Source organism: Scyliorhinus torazame, chromosome 4 (assembly GCF_047496885.1).
Source record: "Scyliorhinus torazame isolate Kashiwa2021f chromosome 4, sScyTor2.1, whole genome shotgun sequence".
Taxonomy (NCBI): Eukaryota; Metazoa; Chordata; class Chondrichthyes; order Carcharhiniformes; family Scyliorhinidae; genus Scyliorhinus; species Scyliorhinus torazame.
In genome coordinates this window covers 119,040,667-119,064,398 of record NC_092710.1, presented here as the reverse complement: position 1 = coordinate 119,064,398, position 23,732 = coordinate 119,040,667, and the positions used below count along the sequence as shown (strand labels likewise).

At 48.1% G+C, this 23,732-nt stretch overlaps 1 protein-coding gene across 1 annotated transcript in view; it reads left to right on the top strand.

The window, feature by feature from the left end:
- Nucleotides 1-23,732, top strand: part of LOC140411423 (potassium voltage-gated channel subfamily KQT member 5-like) — a 160,645-nt gene that overhangs the window by 108,053 nt on the left and 28,860 nt on the right. The window contains 2 exon segments of the mRNA XM_072500530.1: nucleotides 1,341-1,401; nucleotides 1,404-1,434. Of these exon segments, the coding sequence (XP_072356631.1) occupies nucleotides 1,341-1,401; nucleotides 1,404-1,434 (92 nt within the window).

The following is a 23,732-nucleotide window of genomic DNA, read 5'->3' as shown; positions in this document are numbered from 1 at the left end:
TGAAAACGCGCAGAAAATCAGGTCATTATTTGAAATACGTTCTGAAAAAAGCTAATTAGTGATTTGCTAATATGCCCTTTGTTTGTTCTTCAATTATTTACATTTAACCAAGCATTCTGATTCCAATATTGTAATATTCTGTCAGAAGAAGTTGAATTGAGGTCTGGCAATAACATATTGGATTGAATGGCTGCAACCTTCCCACCTTCACTCCCCATAAAAAGACCATTGATCGGGCCCAGGGCTGACTTTTCATTATTCTCTCATGGATGTGGGCATCGCTGGCAAGCCAGCACTGATTGCCCTTAAACTGAGTGGCTTGTAGGCCATTGCAGAGGGCATTTAAGAGGCAACGACATTGCTGTGGGTCTGGGCAGCGTGGTGGCATAGTGGTTAGCACTGCTGCCTCACAGCGCCAGGGACCCGGGTTCAATTCCAGCCTTGGATGGCTGTCTGTCTGGAGTTTGCAATTTCTCCCTGTGTCTGTGTGGGTTTCCTCCGGGTGCTCCGGTTTCCTCGCACAGTCCAAGGATGCGCAGGTTAGGTGAATTGGCCATGTTAAATTGCCCCTGAGGATGGGTTGCAGGAATAGGGTGGGGGATTGGGCCCGGGTAGGGTAGTCTTTCAAAGGGTCAGTCCAGACACAATGGGTTGAATGGCCTCCTTCTGCACTGTAGGGACTCTATGATAATATGGAGTCACATGTAGGCCAGACCAGGGAAGGACAGCAGGTTTCCTTCCTCTAAACAATATCAATGAACCAGGTGTGTTTTTACGACAATCGGCAACAGTTTCATGATCATCATCAGACTCTTAATTCCAGTCCTTTTTTATACTGAATTCAAATTTCACCATCTGCAGTGATGATGTTCGGGCCCAGTGCCCGGGTAACCCGGGTCCCCCGAGTATTACCCTGGGTCTCTGGATTAGTAGTCCAGTGCCAATACCACTCCGCCATCTCCTCCCCCCTTGTTGAAACAAAAAATTGAAACAAATAAAAATGACTTGTGATGTTTTTACTGTGCTTTTCAACCCATTTTAGTTGCTGATTTTGTGCTGGTATTTTGTACGTTTTTCCTTCCCCTCAACCACCTCCCCTTTAACTTTAGGCCGCTTGGCGATTTTACTCCACTGATACCAGCCGCACATACCTGGTGGCCACCTGGCGATTCTATGAGAGTGTCCTATCTCCACTCAGGCATGTATCAAGTGTTTTGATCGCGAACGTACCATTTACTAGCATCATTTTTACTAACCTGCTTTTTCCATTTTTTTGTACCTCCCTTCCCTCTCCCTCCTTGCTTGATTTCATTTATATGTTTTTTTAAATCTGCACGTAGCATGCGTGCCACAGTTATGCAGCTGATGAGAACTTGATTTCCACAGCAACCTGGAAGCCATATTTAAGGCCTTGCATAGCTGCAGCCCTGCAAAGTCGGTACAAAACTGGTGGCTGATGTCGACACATTTAGTGTCTGTGAGGCGCGATCAATTTGGCTGGAGACGAAGTTGAATCCAAACTGAGGCTTGATTAGTATCTGATAGTATCTGATTAGTATCAGCTGCCTCCTACAGCAGCTGACAAAATGGCTGCGAGCTGAAGGCCACGCAGATTTATAACCCGGCCCCTGGGCAGAGCTAGCATGCAGGGGCCCAGGTGAACCTGTAGTGCAGGTTCTACCGTACAACCCTTAATATAAGAACACAGTGGTTTACCACATTCACCCCCTGTTAAAATTGAGTCCGGCGGGATAGTGGATAACTATGTACAATTCGCAATCTTTAATATTTACAGAACAGTGAAAAATAAATGTCTCTGGTCATCCGCTGGGCCGGTCAGAGGTTCAGCCGGTCCGGCGCCTTGATCGTCCTCTGGGATCGACGAAGTGGAGCCTGAGATGTTGGTTCTGTCGTGGTCAAAGTTGACTCCGGGAGCATGCCAAAATCCTCTTCATCAACGGGGGTGGGCAGGGGGAGGACGGATAGTCTTAGGGGGGGGTGATGGGGGCGGCGGGGGAGGGGAGGGTGGCACGGGGGGCGACGGGGGTGGTGTGGGGGTGGAACCTGCTGGTGCCAGGTCCCTGAGGGAGACGGTATCCTGGCGGCCGTCGGGGAACGCCACGTAGGCGTACTGTGGGTTTGCGTGGAGCAGATGCACCCTTTCCACCAACGGATCCGCCTTGTGGAGCCGCACATGTTTACGGAGAAGCACGGTTCCCGGAGCTGTGAGCCAAGTTGGGAGTGATACCCCGGATGTGGACTTCCTGGGGAAGGCAAAAAGACGTTCATGCGGTGTACTGTTAGTAGCAGTGCAAAGTAATGAGCGAATGGAATGTAGTGCATCAGGGAGGACCTCTTGCCAGCGGGAGGCCGGGAGACCTTTGGACCGTAGGGCCAGCTGGACGGCCCTCCATACCGTCCCATTCTCCCTTTCTACCTGTCCGTTTCCCCGGGGGTTGTAGCTCGTTGTTCTGCTGGAGGCGATACCCCTGCTGAGCAGGAACTGGCGTAGCTCATCACTCATGAATGAGGATCCCCTGTACACTGTGGATGTAGGCGGGGAAGCCAAACAGAGTGAAGATAGAATTAAGGGCTTTAATGACGGTGGCAGATGTCATGTCGGGGCATGGGATGGCGAAGGGAAAATGGGAGTATTCATCGATCACACTGAGGAAATACATGTGTCGGTCAGAGGAGGGGAGGGGGCCTTTGAAATCCACGCTGAGGCGTTCAAAGGGACGGGAGGCCTTCACCAGGTGCGCACGGTCCGGCCGGTAGAAGTGCGGTTTGCACTCCGCACAGACCTGGCCGTCCTTGGTGATCATCCTTACTTCCTCGATGGAGTAAGGCAAATTTTGTGCCTTAATGAAATGGTACAACCGAGTGACCCCTGGGTGACAAAGGCTGTCGTGCAGGGTCCGGAGTCGGTCTACCTGTGCGCTGGCACATGTACTTTGGGATAGGGCGTCTGGGGGGCGTTGAGTTTGCCAGGGCAATACTTAACCTCGCAGTTATAGGTGGTGAGCTCAATTGACCACCGCAAGATTTTGTCATTTTTGATCTTGCCCCGCTGTGTGTTGTTAAACATGAAGGTTTCCGACCATTGGTCAGTGAGGAGAGTGAATCTCCTGCCGGCCAGGTAATGCCTCCAATGTCGCATGGAGGGTGCGGGAAAAGAATGCCACGGGCCTGCTTGCCTGGTTGAGGGTGGCGGCAAGGGCAACGTCCGATGCGTTGCTTTCTACTTGGAAAGGAAGTGTTTCGTCTACAGCGTGCATTCCAGCTTTGGCAATAGCAGCTCTGATCCGGGCGAAGGTCTGTTGGGCCTCTGCCGTCAGGGGGAAATGAGTGGACTGTATGAATGGACGGGCCTTGTCCGCATAGTTTGGGACCCACTGAGCGTAATACGAGAAGAACCCTAGGCAGCGTTTGAGGGCGTTGGGGCAGTGGGGGAGGGGAAGCTGTATGAGGGGGCGCATGCGGTCGGGACCGGGCCCCAGAACTCCGTTCTGGACCACGTAGCCGAGGATGGCTAGGCGGTTTGTACGGAACACACACTTCTCCTTGTTATACGTGAGGTTGAGGAAAGTGGCGGTGCGGAGAAATTTAGCGAGGTTGGCGTCGTGGTCCTGCTGATCATGGCCGCAAATGGTCATATTGTCTAGATACGAAAACGTGGCCCGCAAGCCGTACCGGTCGACCATTCGGTCCATCTCCCTTTGGAAGACCGAAACATCATTGGTGACGCCGAAGGGGACCCTAAGGAAGTGATATAGACGGCCGTCTGCCTCGAAGGCGGTGTATGGCCGGTCCGATTTACGGATGGGGAGCTGGTGGTAAGCGGATTTCAGGTCCACCATTGAGAAGACCCGGTACTGAGCAATCTGGTTAACCATGTCAGATATGCGTGGGAGGAGGTACGTGTCGAGCTGCGTGTACCTGTTGATGGTCTGGCTGTAGTCCACGACCATTCGATTTTTCTCCCCAGACTTAACCACTACCACTTGATCTCTCCAGGGGTTGTTGCTGGCTTCGATGACTCCCTCCTGAAGCAACCGCTGGACCTCGGACCTGATGAAGGCCTTATCCTGGGTGCTGTACCGTCTGCTCCTGGTGGCGACGGGTTTGCAATCTGGAGTTAGATTGGCAAAGAGGGAAGGAGGATCGACCTTTAGGGTCGCGAGGCCGCACACAGTGAGGGGTGGTAAGGGTCCACCGAATTTAAGGGTCAGGCTCTGGAGGTTGCACTGAAAATCCAGGCCAAGAATAACTGCAGCGCAGAGGTTAGGGAGGACGTAGAGGCGAAAACCGTGGAACTCTACGCCTTGGACTGTGAGCGTGACCGTGCAGTACCCCCGGATCGCTACGCGATGGGATCTAGAGACCAGGGAAATACTTTGATTGGTAGGGTGTACTTTAAGGGAGCAGTGCCTTACCGTATTTGGATGTACAAAGCTCTCTGTGCTCCCGGAGTCCAGTAGGCAGGAGGTCACGTGGCCGTTGACTTTCACGCTGGTGGATGCGTTGGTCAGAGTGTGTGGTCTGGACTGGTCGATTACCATGGATGCGAGTCGTGGTTGATCGTCGGGTAGTGAGGCGGCCACTGCGTCGGGGTCCTGAAACGCCGTTGGTCTCCATGTGCTGCGGGGTGGACAAGATGGCGGTGCCCGGATGTCCTGGGGGTCACAAAATGGCAGCACCCATGGAACGCACTTTGCAAGGGTGGAGCAAGATGGCGGCGCCCATGAAACGCATGTGTTGTGCGGGGGAGAAGATGGCGGTGCCCATTGCTCGCACATGGCCTGTGGAGGAGGGGAGGATAGCGGCGCCCATTGTCCGTGACCGGGGGCGTGGGGGCGACCGCTGCCACTGAGCGGGCCTGGCACACCGCTGCGTAGTGGCCCTTCTTCCCACATGCCTTACAAAGGGCAGTGCAGGCTGGGCAGCGTTGGCGAGGGTGTCTTTGTTGGCCGCAAAAATAGCATCGGGGCCCGCCAGAGATCACTGGCTGGCGCGTAGCGCAGGCGTATTGGGTGGGTAGCGCCCCCGCTGGAGCGGCTGCCTGTGGGGCCCATGAAGTGTAGGAGGAGTGGGCCGCGCAGTTGGGGGCATAGGACTGCACATTGCGCAGGGCGACCGTCATGGAAAGCGCTAGTGTTTTAGTCTCTGCGACGTCGCGCGTGGCCCCTTCTAGGAGCCGCTGCCTGATAACATCGGACCCAATCCCAGTTAGAAAAGCGTCCCTCATAAGGAGATCTGAGTGCTCCTTAGCTGTAGCGTCCTGGCAGCCACAGTCCCAAACTAGTGGGATCAGGGCCCTCCAGGATCCTCGATTGACTCACCAGGTATTTGAGTACGCGTTGCGAGCGCGTGTCTGGCGAAGAGCGCGTTCGTCTTCTGCTCATAATTCTCTTTGCGTCGGGTCATAGCGTTAGCGTAATTGGGCGCATCCTGGATCAGCGGGAAGATTTTAGAGCTGAGTCTGGAGTACAAGATTTGAATCTTCTGAGCCTTTGGAACAGGGGTCGGCGCCGCGTTGATCTACGCTTCAAAACAAGCTAGCCAGTGCTGAAAGTCCTTTCTGGCGTCGCTTGCGTGTGGATCCAGCTGCAGGCGATCTGGTTTAATCCGGAGGTCCATCTTCTCAATCAGATACTAATAAATTGAGGCACAATCAATTTGGCTGGAGAGGAAGTTGAATTCAAATTGAGGCTTTATTAGTATCTGAAGTGTGGCCTCCTACAGCAGCTGACGAAATGGGTGCGAGCTGAAGGCCACGCATATTTATAACCCGGCTCTTGGGCGGAGCTAGCATGCAGGGGCCCAGGTGAACCTGTAGTGCAGGTTCTACCGTACAACCCTTAATATAGGAACACAGTGGTTTACCACAGTCTGTGTTTTGGCTTTTAATTACTTAATGCAATTTGAAGTTGTTTCCTTCTCTGCTGGTGTCAGACTGTCCAGTGAGAGGATCCAGTCACTTTCACCAGAAAAGAAATTTAGAGCAAAGTGTGGAAAAGCAACTTTTCAGTTTGTGTCCTTCTTGAACAAAGATAGTTTTCGTGCTTTAAAGTCACGGAAATAAAATCTGTTCTCATGAATTCGAACTGATTTGCATTTGGCTGCATTTCACAGCTTCACATCAATTAATCACTTTAATTTAGTTACTCACATGGTCCAGTAAATACAGGCCACTAAACGTGGGCCATATTAACACAGAAGCTGTGTGGGATGGGAGTATTTGATGGGACAATGTTGGACGAATGACGGGACGAGGGAGCTTTACTGTGTGTGTCACCCCTGTCATACCTACATTGGGAATGTTTGAGGGAGACAGTTTAGAGGAACCTTTACCCTGTATGAAACCTGGGTTGCACCTGCTCAGCCAGTTGTTCTTTCTCTCATGGGATGAGAACATTGCTAGTAGGACCATCATTTGTTGATCCTTAATTACCATTGCGAAGGTGGTACATTTTACAAGGGCCATGAAGAGTCCACACCGAGTTGGTCGAAACAAAAACTTACTTTATTTTCCAATTACCAATGTATACAGCTCCAGTAGTTACCTACTGGGTCGTTCTCTGGTCGGCGCCTTACTTGCCGACTCTATTTATACAAAGCCAAGTATTGTTAAGGGTCTCCTACCCCCTTTATCGGGGGAGCTCTTATTCTGCAAGATCCACTGGGTAGTTAAACATCCCTATCCCGTAAGACCCATATGGGTTATAACATCCCTCACCCCCAAAGTCTGAAGAATCCTCCGAAGACCTTGGCGAAGAAGGGCACCAGACCCATTTGACATCTGGCTGAGCGTTGTGTACCCAAGGTGCTTGATCAGGCAGCGCGAATCTCAAAGGTGAACGCCGCTTCCGACACAAACGACGTGGCAGCTGCACTTCCCAAGGTTGTGGATCCGAGGGTTCCGCATCGGAGACCTCCTGCGTCTCCATCACTGATTCCAGGTCAACCACCTCAGTCATGTCGGTGCCTTGACCCCCTTGGGGTTCCGCTGTGGCCTGATCGGGCAGCAGATACGGTATTAGAAGAAGTTTCCGAGGACAAGCTAGAAAAACGGATCTGTCTGGCGAAGAATAACGCCGGAGATCCCCTGGGTGCCATAGGCGAAGTTTTGAACAAACACTGAATCACCTGGTACAAGGTGCCTGGACAGTCGATGACAAATGAGGCGATGCTGTTGCTGCACCTGGTGTTTGGAAAAATCATGCTAAGGCGGGTACGAAGTCTCCGGCCCATCAGTAGTTCCGCGGGTGTTACCCCAGTCACTGCATGCAGATTGGTCCTGTAGCAAAACAATAAACGGGCCAGCTGAGTGTCCATTAATCTCAAAGACTGTTTCTTGAGGCCCCGTTTAGATGTCAGCTCCGTTCGTTCCGCTAAACCATTAGAAGCCTAGTGATATGGGGTGGTACGAATATGCCGCACCCTATTTGCCTCAAAGAGCCCTGAGAACACCTCACTCGTGAAAGGAGTGTCGTTATCGGTGACAAGTACTTCAGGGAGCCCATGCGTGCAAAACGATAAACGTAACATCTCAATAGTTGCCCGGAATGTGGTTCTCGCCATCACACTTCATGCCACTTCAAATGGGCATCAATCAGCAAGAGGAATATGCACCTCTAAAATGGACTGGCAAAATCTGCCTGTTACTGCGCCCACAGCCGGCCTGGCCATTCACAATGATGTTGGGCTGTGGTCAGCGGGAGCTTCTGATGCTCTTGGCAAACGGAGCATTGTTGGGCCATCTTCTCAATATCCACATCGAGGCCCGGCCATCATACTTAACTGCATACATGCATTTTCATCTTGGACATGCCTGGATGACTCTTGTGGAGGTCCTTTAAGATCGATTCATCTCCTTTGTCTAGAACGACTACGCACATACTCCACAGCAGAATACCATCCTCTACACTGAGCTCAGACAACTTGGAGGAAAATACCCTTAACTCACCTGGGAGCAGTCGATGCTGTCCAGTGTATAATAGCACATGCCGAACTTTAGATGGGATCAGGTCTGTCTGGGTTCACTCACGGATCTGCAACGCCGTGACAGGTAAAGAGTCCATGAAATTCAGATTTGCAACTACCTGGACCATCGATAAGGGGCCAGACGACAAAGCAACTGGTTCAGTGCGTCGACATTCGCAAGTTGCTTCCCCTGCCTATGTTCAAAAGAATACTCATAGGTAGCTAGTAACAATGCACACCGCTGAATTCGCGCGGAAGCAATGGGCAAAATTACCTTATCTCCTTGAAAACCCTGAGCAAATGCTTTTACTCCATAACGATAGTGAAGTGACGGCCATAGACGTGTTGGTGAAAATGTTTCACTGCATTAACCACCGCCAGACCTTCCTTCTCGATCTGCGTGTACTTCCTTTCCGCTGCAGTCAATGTATGGGAGGCTAAGGCGATCGGCCGTTCCCTGTCATTCTCGGTCCGGTGGGACAGGACGGCCCAATGCCACAGGGGGAAGCATCGCATATGATGAGCAAGGGTTTGGCAGAATCATAATGGGTCAGTAATCCGGAAGACGATAACTGCTTCTTCACGGCGAGCCCGAGGCCCTACACGTGATTTTTCTTCAGAAGAAGGTGTAAGGGAACCAACATAGTCACAAGGTTCGAGAGAAACTTTCTATAATAGTTTTTTTTTAAATATTTTTATTCTCCTCCTTTTTCACATTTTCTCCCAAATTTACACCCAACAATCAACAATAATCAGTAACGAACGTAATGTGAATCCCCATATCAATAACAACAATTCCATCCTCCCACCAAGCCCCCAAACATTAGCCCGCATGTTAACATACACAAATAACAAAAAGGAATAAGTATCACCCATAGTCACCATAAACACATACAGTCCCCCTCTCCCAACACCCCCCTCCCCCCCAATGTTCGATGTGATCAATTCTCAAAACTGCATAATGAATAACACCCATGAATTGTAAAACCCCTCCATCCTTCCCCTCAGTTCAAATTTGACCTTCTCAAGTGTTAAGAATTCCAGCAGGTCCCCCCGCCACGCCAGGGCACAGGGTGGGGAGGTTGATCTCCACCCTAACAGGATCCGCCTTCGGGCGATCAATGAGGCGAAGGCTACAACATCTACCTCCGCACCCGTTTCCAACCCCGGCTGGTCCGACACCTCGAATATGGCCTCCCGAGGGCCCGGGTCCAGTTCCACGTGCACCACTTTAGAGATTACTCTCAACACCTCCTTCCAGTAATCCTCCAGCTTTGGACAGGACCAAAACACATGAATGTGGTTTGCGGGCCCCCCTCCCCACAACGTTCACACACATCTTCCACCCCCTCAAAGAGCCGGCTCATCCTCGCCCTTGTGAGGTGCGCTCTATATACCAGCTTCAGCTGTACCAGCCCCAACCTCTCACACGAGGTGGAGGTGTTCACCCTCCCGAGCACCTCACACCAGCTGTACCCTCCTCCATACCCTCACCCAACTCTTCCTCCCATTTAGCCTTGATCCCTTCCAGCGGTGCCTTCTCCTCTTCCAAAATAGCCCCGTAAACCGCAGACACTACTCCCTTCTCCAGTCCCATTGTCATCAGCACCTTCTCCGGCAATGTGGAAGCCGGCTCTACCGGGAAGCTCTGAATCTCCTTTCTGGCAAAGTCTCAAACCTGCATGTATCTAAACATTTCCCCCTGCTCCAGCCCATACTTCGCTCCCAGCTTCCTCAATCATGCAAACCGACACCCAAGAAACAAATCTTTTAATGTTCTAATTCCTTTTTCCTCCCATTTCCGAAAATTTTTATCCCACTTCCTCCGGTCAAATCTACGGTTCCCCCGAATCAGCATTTCCCTTGACCCTGCCCCCAACCCGAAGTGCTGTCGAAAATGCTTCCAAATTCTCAACGAAGCTATTACTATCGGACTCCCTGAGTATTTCCCCAGGGCCGTCGGGAGCGGCGCTGTTGCTAGCGCCTTCAATCCCGACCCCCTGCACAAACTCTCCTCCATTCTGACCCACTGGGAGTCAATCCCTCTGACCCAGCTCCGCACCTTCTCCACATTCGCCGCCCACTAGTAATACATCAGGTTCGGAACAGCCAAACCCCCTGCCTGCCTTCCTCTCTGTAGCAGCACCTTTCTAACTCTGGCCACCTTCCCTCCCCATATGAACGAGATAATCATTCCTTCAATCACTCTGCGAAATGCCTTTGGCAGGAAAATCGGCAGGCATTGGAAAATAAACAGAAATCGCATTCATTTTAACCGCCTATACCCGACCCGCCAGTGACAGAGGGAGACCATCCCACCTTGCCAGATCAGCTTTCACCCTCCCCACAAAACTAGAAATGTTGTACCTACGGAGCACCCCCAATCCTGAGCAATCTGCACCCCCAGGTATCTAAAGTGAGGCCCTGCCCTACGGAATGGCAGTCCCCCCACCCCTGGCCGAAACACCACAAAATATTCACTCTTGTCTAGATTTAATTTGTATCCCGAGAAAGACCCAAATACCCGAACAGCTCCAATATTCCCCCTATTGACACACTCAGTTCCGACATGTATAATAACAAGTCATCGGCATATAAGGACACCCTATGCTCTATCCCCCCCCCCTCACTATCCCTTTCCATACCCCCAAACGTATTAACGTGATGGCCAATGGCTCAATCGCGAGTGCAAACAGCAGGGGACACCTAGGACATCCCTGCCTAGTCCCACAGTGGAGAGAAAAGTATTCCGAGCTGATGTTACTCGCCCTCGGCTCCTTATACAGTAGCTTTACCCAGTCCACAAATCTTGGTCCAATCCCAAACCGCTCCAGAACTGCCATCAAGTACCCCCATTCTACCCTGTCAAACGCTTTCTCGCCGTCCAATGTCACAACCACCTCTGTTTCCTTCCCGTTCATCAGTGCCGTAACCACGTTCAATACCCTTCTAACGTTTGAAAAGAGCTGCCTCCCTGTCGCAAAGCTTGTCTGATCTTCACCCATCACCTTCGGGAGGCACTCCTCTAGCCTAGCTGCCACTACCTTCGCCAATATCTTTGCGTCCACGTTTAAAAGTGATATATGCCCATACGACCCACACTCCGTTGAATCCTTATCTCTTTTAAGCAACAGGGAAATCGATACCTGCCCCTTCCCTATCACCTCCTCAAACATTCCCACCATCAGCGGTACCAGCTTATCTTTGAATTTTTTATAATATTCCACCAGAAACCCATCCGGCCCTGCAACCTTCCCCGACTGCATCCTCCCAATCGCATCTTTTATCTTCTGCTCCACTATCGCCCATTCTAATGTCGCCCTGTCTCCCTCCCCTAACCTTGGGTACTCCAGCCCATCTCGAAATTCCTGCATCTCCCGGCCTCCCCCAGATGGCTCTGACCTGTACAACCTCAAAGACCTTGTTAATCTGATCTGGAGCTACCACCAACTTACCTGCCCTGTCCCGCAACTTTCTGTCATAGTTAATGAGACCAAGGAAAGAGCAAAGGTCCGAGACATCCGTCGGGGTAGGGGCCTGCTGGATGACGTGAGCTTTCTCCACAGCGGGGTGCAAACCTTCTCAGTCCACCTGATAGCCGAGGTAGACCACGTCCCTCACATGAAATACACACTTCGCTCATTGTAAGCAAACACCAGCCTCAGAGATCCGCTTTAACACAGCCTCCAGGTTGTCCAAGTGCTCTCGCTCAGAGGCTCCCGTGACCAGCACGTCATCTAATTAAACAGCCACATGTGGCAATCCTCGCAGGATGTTCTCCATTGTGCCCTGGAAAGGCAGCCGTGTATACGTGAACAGGCCTCTGTGCGTATTGTTGATGACATAATTGCGGGAGGCAGGATCCAACTCAGACTGCAAATAGGCATGGTTCATACCGAGCTTTGTGAATGAATACCCGCCTGTAAGCTTTGCGTAGAAATCCTCTATGCAGGACATACGGTAGCGGTCCAACATGAAGGCAGTGTTTGCCATCAATTTGTAGGCCCTGCATGAACAAGCCGTTTTGTCCAGCTTCATTAGCGATACCAGCGCCGCTGCCCAATCAGCGAACTAAATGGACCTGATGATACCCAAGGACTCCAACCGACTGAGCTCTGTCTCCACCTTTTCCAGCAAGGGAGGACGCGCCCGGAAATATTGTGGTGGAGCTTTCAGGTCAACTGAATGCAGGCTACAGATGCTTTCATCATCCCCAATCTGGGTTGGAACACTTCCGGGCATTTTCCTAACACCTCGACCAAACCATCAGAACCCATCAGGAGGATGTGCTGCCACTGCAGCTGCAGTTGGTGCAACCAGTCATGTTCCAACAGGCTGGGCCCATGGTCCTTTACCACAATGAGCGGGAGGCGCATCAACTGGTACCCATAAACCACCAAAGTCATAGTAGTACCTGTGGTATCTAATGGTTCTCCCATGTAGGTGGCCAACCTGGCCTGGGTGTCCGTCAAATCTAGGGTCTAAATTCCCAGCTTAATGCGGTCAAACGTTCTCTGTCAGATCACAGAGACCACTGAGCTAGTGTCCAATTCCATATCGAGCAGGAGCCCAGTCACCCTGCAACCTTAATGGGAGTCACTCGGGGGATTGCCACGCAATGCAACTGTATGCAGTCGTCCTCCTCGTCTAGCTCATCTAGGTGGAAATTACAGGTCATGGGTTGGCATCTGCCTGTACCGGGGCAGCATGCCAGGGTCACCACAAGCTCCATATCAACCTGGCTCCCCTTCTATGGTCCAGGAAGTCTCCCGTCGGGAAGGCACATCATTCGATCACTTGGTTGGTCCTTTACGGCGTTCGGTCCAGGGCAAAGTGGCGATTTGAGGAGGGGGCCTTGATGAGAGGAGGCATGCCCTCTAAGGGTTTTCATCTCCATCCCTTGTATCTCCTGCACCCCTACTCTGCGCTTTCCTGGGACATCGTAATTTGGATGCCCTGTTGCAAGGTTAGGGAAGGCTCGGCTATAAGTTTCTTCTGAGAGGCCGCATTGTTAGTGCCACTAGCCAAGCAGTCAAATAACATTTCGGACAGGGCGGCTCCATATCACTCCGAATGTATGCACGCCACAGGAAGTTAGTAAGATGACTATCTGCTGGTCGGTCTCTGTGATATTGTTGGCCCAGAAAAAGTAACGCATCCTCCATGTGTACTATTCCAATCTTCCAGGCCGGCATCAAAACTCGTCCAAACAACGAAAAGAGGCACGATGAAAGAAAATTTCCAACCTGTATCCAAGAAATATGGGGAGGTAGCTCAGTAGCATCAATAGCCATCTGGTTTTTATCCTCATCGCCAGTTTTATAAGGGCCACGAAGAGTCCACATCGCGTTTCGTCGAAACAAAAACTTACTTTATTTTACAATTACTATTGTATATATAGCTCCAATAGTTCCCTGCTAGGTCTTCTCTAGTTAGTGCCTTACTATTTATACAAAGCCAAGTATTGTTAAGGGTCCCCCACTTAACAGAGGAGCGCGTATTCTGTAAGATCCACGGGGTAGTCAATCATCCCTACCCTGTAAGACGCATGTGGGTTATAACAGTACATAAGGCCACCGCCTTGAACTGCTACATTCCCTGTAGTGTAGGTACATCCTGAGTGCTGTTAGGAAGATAGTTGAAGTATTTTAATCCAGCAAGAGTGAAGACATTTTGGGGGGTTAGTGTCCACGGGAAAAGCTGTGGGGCAGTTGCAGTGGGCCAGAGGGACAGTGTATGAGTACAGGGAGACGGCGAGTAGGATGCTGGCCCACCAGTTGAGGAAGCAGGCAGCGGAGAGAGAGATCAGTAGGGTGAGGGATGAGAGTGGTAAAGTTGTGACAGACCTGGAGGGGGTGAATGGATCATTCGAGGCCTTCTATAGGAGCCCCCGACAGGGGTGGAGGGGATATTGCGATTCCTGGATGGGTTGGCGTTCCCCAAGGTGGAGGGGAGTGAGTTCAGGGGCTGGAGGCCCCGATTGAATTGAGGGAGATGATCATAGAATTTACTGTGCAGAATGAGGCCATTCGGCCCATTGAGTCAACACCGGCCCTTGGAAAGAGCACCCTACTTAAGACCACGCCCCCACCGTATACCCATAACCCAGTAACCCCATCTAACCTTTTCAACACTAAGGGGCATTTTAGCATGGCAAATCTACCTAACCTGCGCATCTTTGGACTGTGGAAGGAAACCGAAGCCCATGGAGAAAACCCACACAGACATGGAGAGAAAGTGCAAACTCCACACAGACAGTCAACTGAGGCTGGAATTGAACCCGGGTCCCTGAAGCTGTGAGGCAGCAGTGCTAACGACTGCGTCACTGTGATGGATGGTAAGGGTGCGATGCAGGCAGGGAAGGTCTCGGGGCCAGACATGTTCCCAGTAGAGTTTTATTAAAAGTTTGGCGCGGAGCTGTGCCACTGCTGGTGAGGCCGTATAATGAGGCGAGGGGGAACCTCCCTCCACATTGCCGCAGGCTTCCATTTCACTGATTTAAAAGAAAGATAAGGACCCGGAACAGTGTAGGTCGTACCACCCGATATCGCTGCTGAACGTTGATGCTAAGTTGTTGGCAAATGTGCTAGCATCGCGAATTGAGGATTGTGTGCCTTGGGTGATAGGGGATGGTCAGACGGGATTTGTGAAGGGATGGCGGTTATTGGCAAATGTGCACAGGCAGCACAATGTCAATGTCGTGCCCTCGGACAGGCAGGAGATAGAAGTAGTGGCGGTGATGGAAGCGGAGAAAGCTTTTGATTGATTAGAGTGGGCGTATTTGTTGGAGGTACTGGGGCGGTTTGAATTCGGGCAGGGGTTTGTTTGTGTTTGCGGTACTTTGGCTACCTCGTGGGATGAGGCAGGAGTGCCCGCTCTCCCCTTTGCTTTTCACCTTGGCAGAGCTGTTTGCAATGGCGCTTAGGGCATCGAGGGATTGGAAAGGGATTGAGCGGGGGAGGTGCCGAGCATAGGGTTTCGCTGTACTTGGATGATTTGTTATTACATAGCTCGGATCCGGTGGGCAGCATTGGAGGCATTATGGAGATTTTGGGGGAATTTTGCCGGTTTTTGTGGTATAACGTGAACATGGGGAAGAGTGAGATGTCCCAATCATTGCCAGAGGGCAAGAGACGACATGAGGGGAGTTGCCATTCAGGGTGATGGGGACGAGCTGGAGGTATTTAGGAATCTGGCTAGCGCGGAGCTGGGCCCAGCTACACAGATTGAACTTGGCTCGATTGGTGAAGGTAATGAAGGCGGATTGAAAGAGGTGGGATGTGTTGCCGTTGTTAATGGCGAGCAGAGGTGAAAATGATGGTGCTGCCCATGTTTCTGTTCGTATTCCAGAACCTCCCTATCTTTGTCCCCAAATCTTTTTTTTAGAAACGTTAATGGGATAATTTCAGGGTTTGTGTTAGTGGGGAAGACCCCGTGGGTGTGGCAAGTGTTCTTGGAGCAGGCGGGGGGCGCTGGCATTGCCAAATCTGCCGAATTACTATTGGGCGGCGAATATTGCGATGGTGAGGAAATGGGCTGTGGAGTAGAGGTTGGTCTGGGGGCGGGTGGAGGGGGCATTGTGTAGGGGAACAACTTTGAGGGCTCTGGTGTTGGCACCTCTTCCATTCTCTTCCATTCTCACTGGCCAGGTACTCTGAGTCCGATGGTGGTGTCAGCGTTAAGGGTGTGGTGTCAGTGCAGGCAATATTTTGGGCTGGAGGGTATGTCGTTGTGGCCACCAATATGCGACAACCATAGGTTTATGCCGGCGGAGCTGGATGTGAGGCTTCGGGGGTGGCGACAAGTATCGGTCGAGTATTTTAGGGACTTGTTTACAGGGGGAAAATTTTCAGGGCTGGAGGAATTGTATCAGCTTTCCAAGGGAGATGGCTTGAGGTACCTGCAGGAGAGGGATTACGTGAGGAGAGAAGTGCCGTCCTTCCTGGGGCTGCCACCTCCGGTATGGCAGGGTAAGCTGTTGTCGGAAGCCGAAAGAGGGGAGAGTGTCAGATATATACAAGGAATTGATGAAGAGGGAGGGCGCTCCGGTGGTGGAGATCAAGTGCAAGTGGGAGGAGGAGCTGGGAGGGAAGTTGCGGGCCAGGACTTGGCATTATGAAGGGTGAACACATCCTGATCGTGTGTGAGGTTAAACCTCATCCGGTTTAAAGTGGTGCAGGGGGACCACATAACAGTGGCGAGGATGAGCAGGTTCCTTGCAGGAGTGGACTCAGACATAAAATAGTTCCTGGATGGATTGGATTTCCTAATAGTGGAGGAGTGGAAGGTGTAGGGGCTGAAGGCCCCATTTGGATTGGAGAAGGTGATGAGGTACAACGGTTCAATGTAGTCTGAGAAGGCTTTGGGCCCAGACGGATTCCCAGTGGAATTTTATAGAAGGTTTGCAACAGAACTGGGGCCTCATCTAATGGACATGTTCAATAACTCGTTAGCCAGGGGGAGCTTCAGGCCACATTGGCACAAGCTTCGGTTTCGCAAATTTTCAAAAAAGAATAAGGATTCAGAGGAGGGCGAGTTGTATCGGCTTACATCATTGTTATGGGCCAGGGTTTAGAGAACCCCAAAGTGTATCATGGAGTTCACCTGACCCACAACTTTTAACAGATTGTGGTATGGGGAGCATACGGCCCACTCTACAGGTGTGGAACAGCAGAAATGGAAACATTTTTTTTAAAAAGCAAAACAATGTTTATTCTATGAACTCAAGTTAACCTTTTTAAAACATACAGTGAACATCTTAGCAACCATCAATTCAAATATAACCCCCAAGGAATACAACACTAAGTAATCCTTAAGCTGTCCTTTTAACATCCATAAGACTTTAAAACAACCTTTAAACAGAAGCACATCAGGTTAAAGTCACTACTGAGAGCAGTTCTTAGTTTTAAATCACCAAAGGATCGATTTGCAGTCTTTAGATTACAGAGAGAGAGACTCATACACGTTCTGGCTCTGACTGCAGCTCTGAAAACGAAACTGAAACACACCCTGCAACAAACAGCCCAAAACAAAAGTAATGAGCTGACAGACAGCCCAGCTCCATCCACATTCTGACATTACTGATAAACACCCATTTCTTAAAGGTACATTTCTTAAACACTTATGACACCTCCCCCCAAGAAAAAAAAACCCATCAACGCCAAGATGGTTTCATTTTTCACCTTTTCACTATTCTTTAAGAAATGCACACAGTAAATATACTTTTTTTTTCAAAAAAAACAACACACGCAAACAGGTACAACAATATTGTCCATTTTTTGTTTTTCCTCCAACTGGAATCCTTCTCGATTGACAGTCTCTTTGAACAAGATGGTCTCTGCACGATCCGTCCATTTCTCTACGCCTTGGCATTTCTCTTTGAAGTCAGATACTTTAGTTCAATCTGATCACAGAGTCCCTTGTAATTCTCCAACACAGGAGCATTGGTTATCACAGCTTTCAGGCAGTCAAATGCCTATTGAAAGTCTGCTGTCCACTGAAATTTTTGACGTTTCTTCAGCAAGTCTTTCAGTGGAGCAACCACGCTACAAACATTTTTCACAAATGTTCAATCAAATCCACTCATGACAAGAAATCGCATTATTTCCCTTCGTCTTGAGGGTATTGAAAACTCCTCAATAACTGTTGGTTTCACATCCCATGTGACCATTCGCCCTGTCCGATTGTATGACCAAGGAAAGTGACTTGAGCTTTTCCAAATTCACTTTTGGCTAGGTTTATCACCAAACCCGCCTCCTGAAGTCGATCGAATAACTCCATCTAATGTTTTAAATGTTCTTTCCATGTCAGGCTGAAAATTACCAGATCGTCGATGTACACCGCACAGTTGGGTGACCTTGAAACAACTTTGTGGCTGGGGCATTTTTCATGCCAAATGGCATAACTTTGAATTGGTACATACCATCTAGAGTCACAAAAGCTGAAATCTCCTTCGCCCTTTCAGATAAAGGTACCTGCCAGTAACCTTTAAGTAAATCCAGTTTGGAAATAAAAGCTGATTGTCCCACTTTCTCAATGCAATCCTCCGAACGTGGAATAGGATAAGAGTCCATTATTGTAACTGCATTAATCTTTCTATAGTCCACATACAACCGTTGGGTACCATCTGGTTTTGGTACCATCACTATGGGTGAGCTCCATTGGCTGCAACCCACTTCAATTTGAAATTTTTAAGCATACTCTCAATCTCTTTGTTGACCTGTGCCAATTTTAAAGGGTCAAGTCTGTATGGATGTTGTTTGATTGGAACAGCATTTCCCACATCTACGTCATGTATAGCCATTTTAGTACTTCCCAATTTATCTCCACAAACTTGCCCATGTGATATCAATAACTCTTTCAGGGCAGTTTGTTTTCCTCTGCAAGGTAACGCAACAATTTATCCCAATTTTAAGAACATCCTCATTTTCCAATTTAATTTGAGGTATGTCAAATTTACAGTCATCTGGATTTTGTTCGCCACTTTGAGTTAGAATCATTAAAATCTCCTCCTTTTCCTCTCCTTCCCTTTCAAAGTACCTTTTAAGCATATTCACATGACACACTCGGTGAGTCTTCCTTCTATCTGGTGTTTTTACCACATAATTCACCTCACTTAATTTCCTTTCAATCTGATAAGATCCACAAAACCTTGCTTTTAAAGATTCACCTACCACTGGTAACAAACTTTATTTCCACTGGCAAAACTACGAACTTTGGATTTCTTGTCCGCTACCCGTTTCATCATATTTTGTGCAACTTTTAAATGTTGTATAGCCAATTCACCTGCTCTATTTAATCATTCCCTAAAATTTGACACGTAATCCAATAATGTAATTTCCGACTTCTCACTCACCAATTTTTTCTTAATCAATTTAAGTGGTCCTCTTACCTCATGACCAAAAATTAGTTCAAAAGGACTGAATTTGGTTGACTCATTAGGTGCATCACTAATTGCAAACAGTACGAATGGAATTCCTTTCTCCCAATCCTCTGGATAATCGTGACAATAAGCCCTCAACATTGTCTTTAATGTCTGATGCCACCTTTCTAATGCTCCCTGCGATTCTGGATGGTATGCAGTTGATTTAAATTGTTTTATTCCTGAGCTATCCATAACTTCTCTGAATAACCTTTAGGTAAAATTTGATCCTTGATCCGATTGTATTTCTGTGGGTAGTCCATATCTAGTAAAGAATTTAAGTAATGCCTCCACAATCTTTTTAGCTGTAATATTATGTACTGGAATTACCTCTGGAAAACTAGTAGACACATCCATTATAATCAAAAGATATTGATTCACACTTTTCGTTTTAGGAAGCGGTCCTACGCAATCAATTAGGACCCGTGTAAAAGATTCCTCAAATGCTGGAATGGGTATTAAGGGTACTGGTTTTACCACTGCTTGAGGTTTCCCTATCACTTGACATGTGTGACAAAATTTAACTACATCTTTATGTAGTCCAGGCCAATAAAAATGCTTTTGGATTTTAGCTTGAGTTTTCCTTACTCCCAAATGACCTCCCACTGGTACCTCATGTGCAACTCGCAACACCTCCTTTCTATACCCTACCGGCAATACTACTTGAAGAACCTCTGCCCACTTTTCATCCGCCTGCATATGTAAAGGTCTCCATTTTCTCATCAAGACATCACTTTTACGGTAATAACACTCTGGTATACAGTCAGATTCCTCTTCCATATATGCTTTCTGATACATCCATTTTATTTCTACATCTTTCTGTTGTAACTCTGCCAATTTTTCTGAACTAAAAATATCTGCCTCATCCTCCACCTGTTCTTGTTCGTTTTCAACCATCTGATCAAAAATAGTTTCTGATAATTGCACTTCAACTTCATCTTCACTCTTTGATTTCTCCTCTTGTCTTAAACTGTGACTTTGCGACCTTGTTACTACACAATCCGGAAAAATCCCAGGATATTCGTCCTTCAACACTTTAGTTGTCTAATTTTCCACTGGCTTATCAACCACAGTAGGCATCACTCCCACCTGCGATCCAGCTATATCATTACCCAAGATAAACTGTATCCCTGGCCAAGATAGTTTCTCTATTACTCCTACTACCGCTTCACCACTCTTCACTGGACTTTCAAACCTTACCTTATATAATGGAACACTACTCCTCTCACCCTGAATTCCACTTATTATCACCTTTTCTGGTAATATCCTTCCCAAACTACATAACTCCTCATCTCTTACCATTAAAGATTGACTATCTCCCGTATCTCTTAAAATTGTGACTTCTTTACCTGCTCCTCCTGATACACATGAGCTAACTTTACCCACACAAGTAAATTCTTTAAAGAGATCTGGCACCTTATCAATCACCTCTTGATCAGGCTGTACAATCTTTTGCACCTCCTTCGCTTCACTTGGGCTTTCCTTTACCACTTTAACAAACCCCACTGTCTTATCCTGTTTTACCACATCAGCCTTCCTAGTGCTTTTATTCAATCACCAACACTGTGACTTTGCATGGCCTAGTTTATTACAGTGAAAACATTTGAAACTTTTCATGTCTCTTCCACCCTCCTGGATTTTGTTTTTAGTCTGAGGTACACCCTCCTTATTATCTACCATCAGATCACCTTTACCTTTACCACTTGAGTATTTCTCCTGTCCCCAGTTTCTATCCCTCACAGGCTGAAACTGATGTCGGAAACCAAGCTTTGATTTATGAACTAATTCATAATCATCTGCCATTTCTGCTGCTAATCTCGCAGTTTTAACCCTCTGCTCTTCCACATGATATCTCACTACATCAGGAATTGAATTTTTAAACTCCAAAAGTATAATTTCTCTGAGAGCTTCATACATTTGGTCTATTTTCACAGCCCTTATCCACCTATCAAAATTACTCTGTTTGAGCCTTTCAAACTCCATGTATGTTTGACCAAATTATTTCCTTAAATTTCTAAACCTTTGTCTGTAGGTTTCAGGCACCAGTTCATATGCACCTAAGATGGATTTTTTCACCTCCTCATACGTCCCAGATACCTACTCCGGTAGTGATGCAAACACTTCACTAGCCCTACCTTTCAACTTTGTTTGAATCAGTAATACCCACATGTCCTGTGGCCATTTCATTTGTTTAGCTACCTTCTCAAATAAAATGAAAAAGGCTTCTACCTCCTTCTCATCAAACCTTGGCAATGCTTGCACATATTTAAATAGATTCCCACCAAGCCTTTGACTTTAACGCTCTTTCTCACTATCTCATCACTATCATCCAACTGTACATTTCCCTTTACGTCTGCCAATTTTAACTGACTGTCATGTTTCATGGCCATTTTCTGAAGTTCAAACTCTCTCTCTTTCTCTTTTTCCCTGATCTGCATCTCCCTTTCTCTTTCTTTTTGTTCTGCTAGAGCTATTCTTTCTTTTCTCTTTTCTTCTCTCTCCTTTTCTTTTTTCTCTCTCTTTCTTTTTCCTCTCTATTTTCACTTTCTTTTTCCGCTCTTTCTCTTTCTTTTTCCCCTCTTTCGAATTCAAGCTGCTTTAATTCTTTCTCATGTTCCATTGGTTTAATTTGTAACTGAATTTTTGCCATTTCCAATGAGTCAAACTGTATCTTAGGCAACTTTAAATGCTTAGCTACCGCCATAATTACCTCGTCTTTTCGCATTTTGTCAGGTAATGTTAACTGTAATGTTTTTGCCAAATCAAACAGTCTGCTTTTAGTCTCTGTCGGTAAGGTACTGCATGTGACCATCTCCACCTCCAAAAACTTCAGAGCCTCTGAAAGAGCCATTGTCCACAACACACACCCCACTTAAACTAGAATGCCACACCTGAAAAACAACCACAATATGCTCACCCCTCACTGTCTTTAAGTTCACTAAGCCAATCCAATAGATAGACTTGTATCCCTCTCGAGCCCCCAATTTGTTATGGGTCAGGGTTTAGAGAACCCCAAAGTGTATCATGGAGTTCACCTGACCCACAACCATGTTTTGTAGACCATCTTTTCCCTTTTCCATAAAGAAACTTAAATCATACTGTGCTGTCATCACTATCACTAAAATGCTCCTTCACTCGATTACCTGTCTGGCTTTGTTTCCCAGAATTAGATCCAGCAATGTGCCATCCCTTGTTGGACCTTCTACATATTGACAGAAAAAGCTTTCCTGAAATCATTTCAAGAAACTGCCCTTCTAAACCCTTTACACTATGATTATTCCAATTCATGTTGGGTAAGCTGAAATCCCCTAATATTATAATTTTTACACACCTCAGTGAATTCTCTACATATCTGCTCCTCTATTGCCCACTGACTGGGGGCCTATAATACGTTCTCTAAACTCTACACACAAAGCCTCGTTTGAAGACCCTTCCAAGATATCTTCCATCCCTACTGCAGTAACAGACTCCTTAATTGATAATGCCACCTCCTCTTTTACACCTTCCACTATCTCACCCAAAGAACCTCGGAATGTTGAGTTGTTAGTTCTGCCCCTACCTCACTGCCTCAAACATGTCTCGTGATGGCAATAATATCACAATTCCACCTGTTAATCCATGCCCTTAACTCATCAGTCTTACGTATAATACTCCACGCATTAAAGTAGAGGCCATCCAGCCTCAAACTTACCCCCTTGGAACTCAACATGGCTGGACTCCCTCTGTCTTGGTTCCTTTACTATGCTGTGCCCCTATTGTATTAACTTTCTGTGTCTCCTCCCCCTGCTGAACTAGTTTAAACTCCTCCCAACAACACTAGCAAATCCGCCTGCAAGGATGTTTGTCCCCTTCTGGTTCAAGTGCAGACCATCCCGCTTGTACATGCCCCGCCTTCCTCAGAAACGGTCCCAGTGATTCAGGAATCTAAAACCGTCCCTCCTGCACTAACTCTTGAGCCATACATTCATTTGTCCTATTGTCCTATTTCTGTACTTGCTAGCACAAGGCATCGGGAGTAATCCATAGGATCTTTGAGATCCTGCTTTTTAATCTGCTGCCTAGCTCCCTGAATTCTTGGTGCAAGATCTCATCCTTCATAGGAAGGAAAAAGGCAGTCACAGCTTGGGCAGCTTCGATCATCTCCCCCTTCTTGGGGGTGGTTTATGGGGAAAGGTCGAGTGGGTGGGCCTATACCCATTGGAGTTTAGAACAGTGCAAATTTTAGTGAAACATGTAAGATTCTGGGGGGACTTGACAGACTGATTGCTGAGAGGTTGCTTCCCTTTGACAGGAAGTCCAGAACTCGGGGACATAGATTAAAAATTAACCTTAGCTTAAAAAGTAGAGGTCTCTGACTTTTGGTGGCGGCCTGTAGAGAGCAGTTGCACAGGGCGTGGCTCCTGCCAGAGCACTGGGATTTTGACCCTTTTCGTCTGGTTTTCAGGGGTGATTTGGGGCGGAGCTTTGGTAGTTCAATGTAATAAGAGCCCCACGTAAGAGGAATGACCAACAAGAACAAAACAAGGCAGCAGACAAGCAAAGAATCATCATCGGATTCAGAAGCCTCGAGAGCTTCGCCTTTTGAGAAAATGATGGAGGCTCCTGCTGCAACTTCAGCCACTTCATTGATGGCTGAGATTCTTACAAGCATCTTGGTGGGGGAACATAAGAAATTATGGCAGGCTGTCTCTGAAGACCTCAACAGAGCAATTTAAGGGGCCCTGTTCCCATTCGTGCAGCAAAAACGGACCAGGCAGTAAAGGCATAAGGCACGGTGATACAGTATTTGGAGGTGGCCCTTTCAAGGCAGAGTGACGGGATCAAC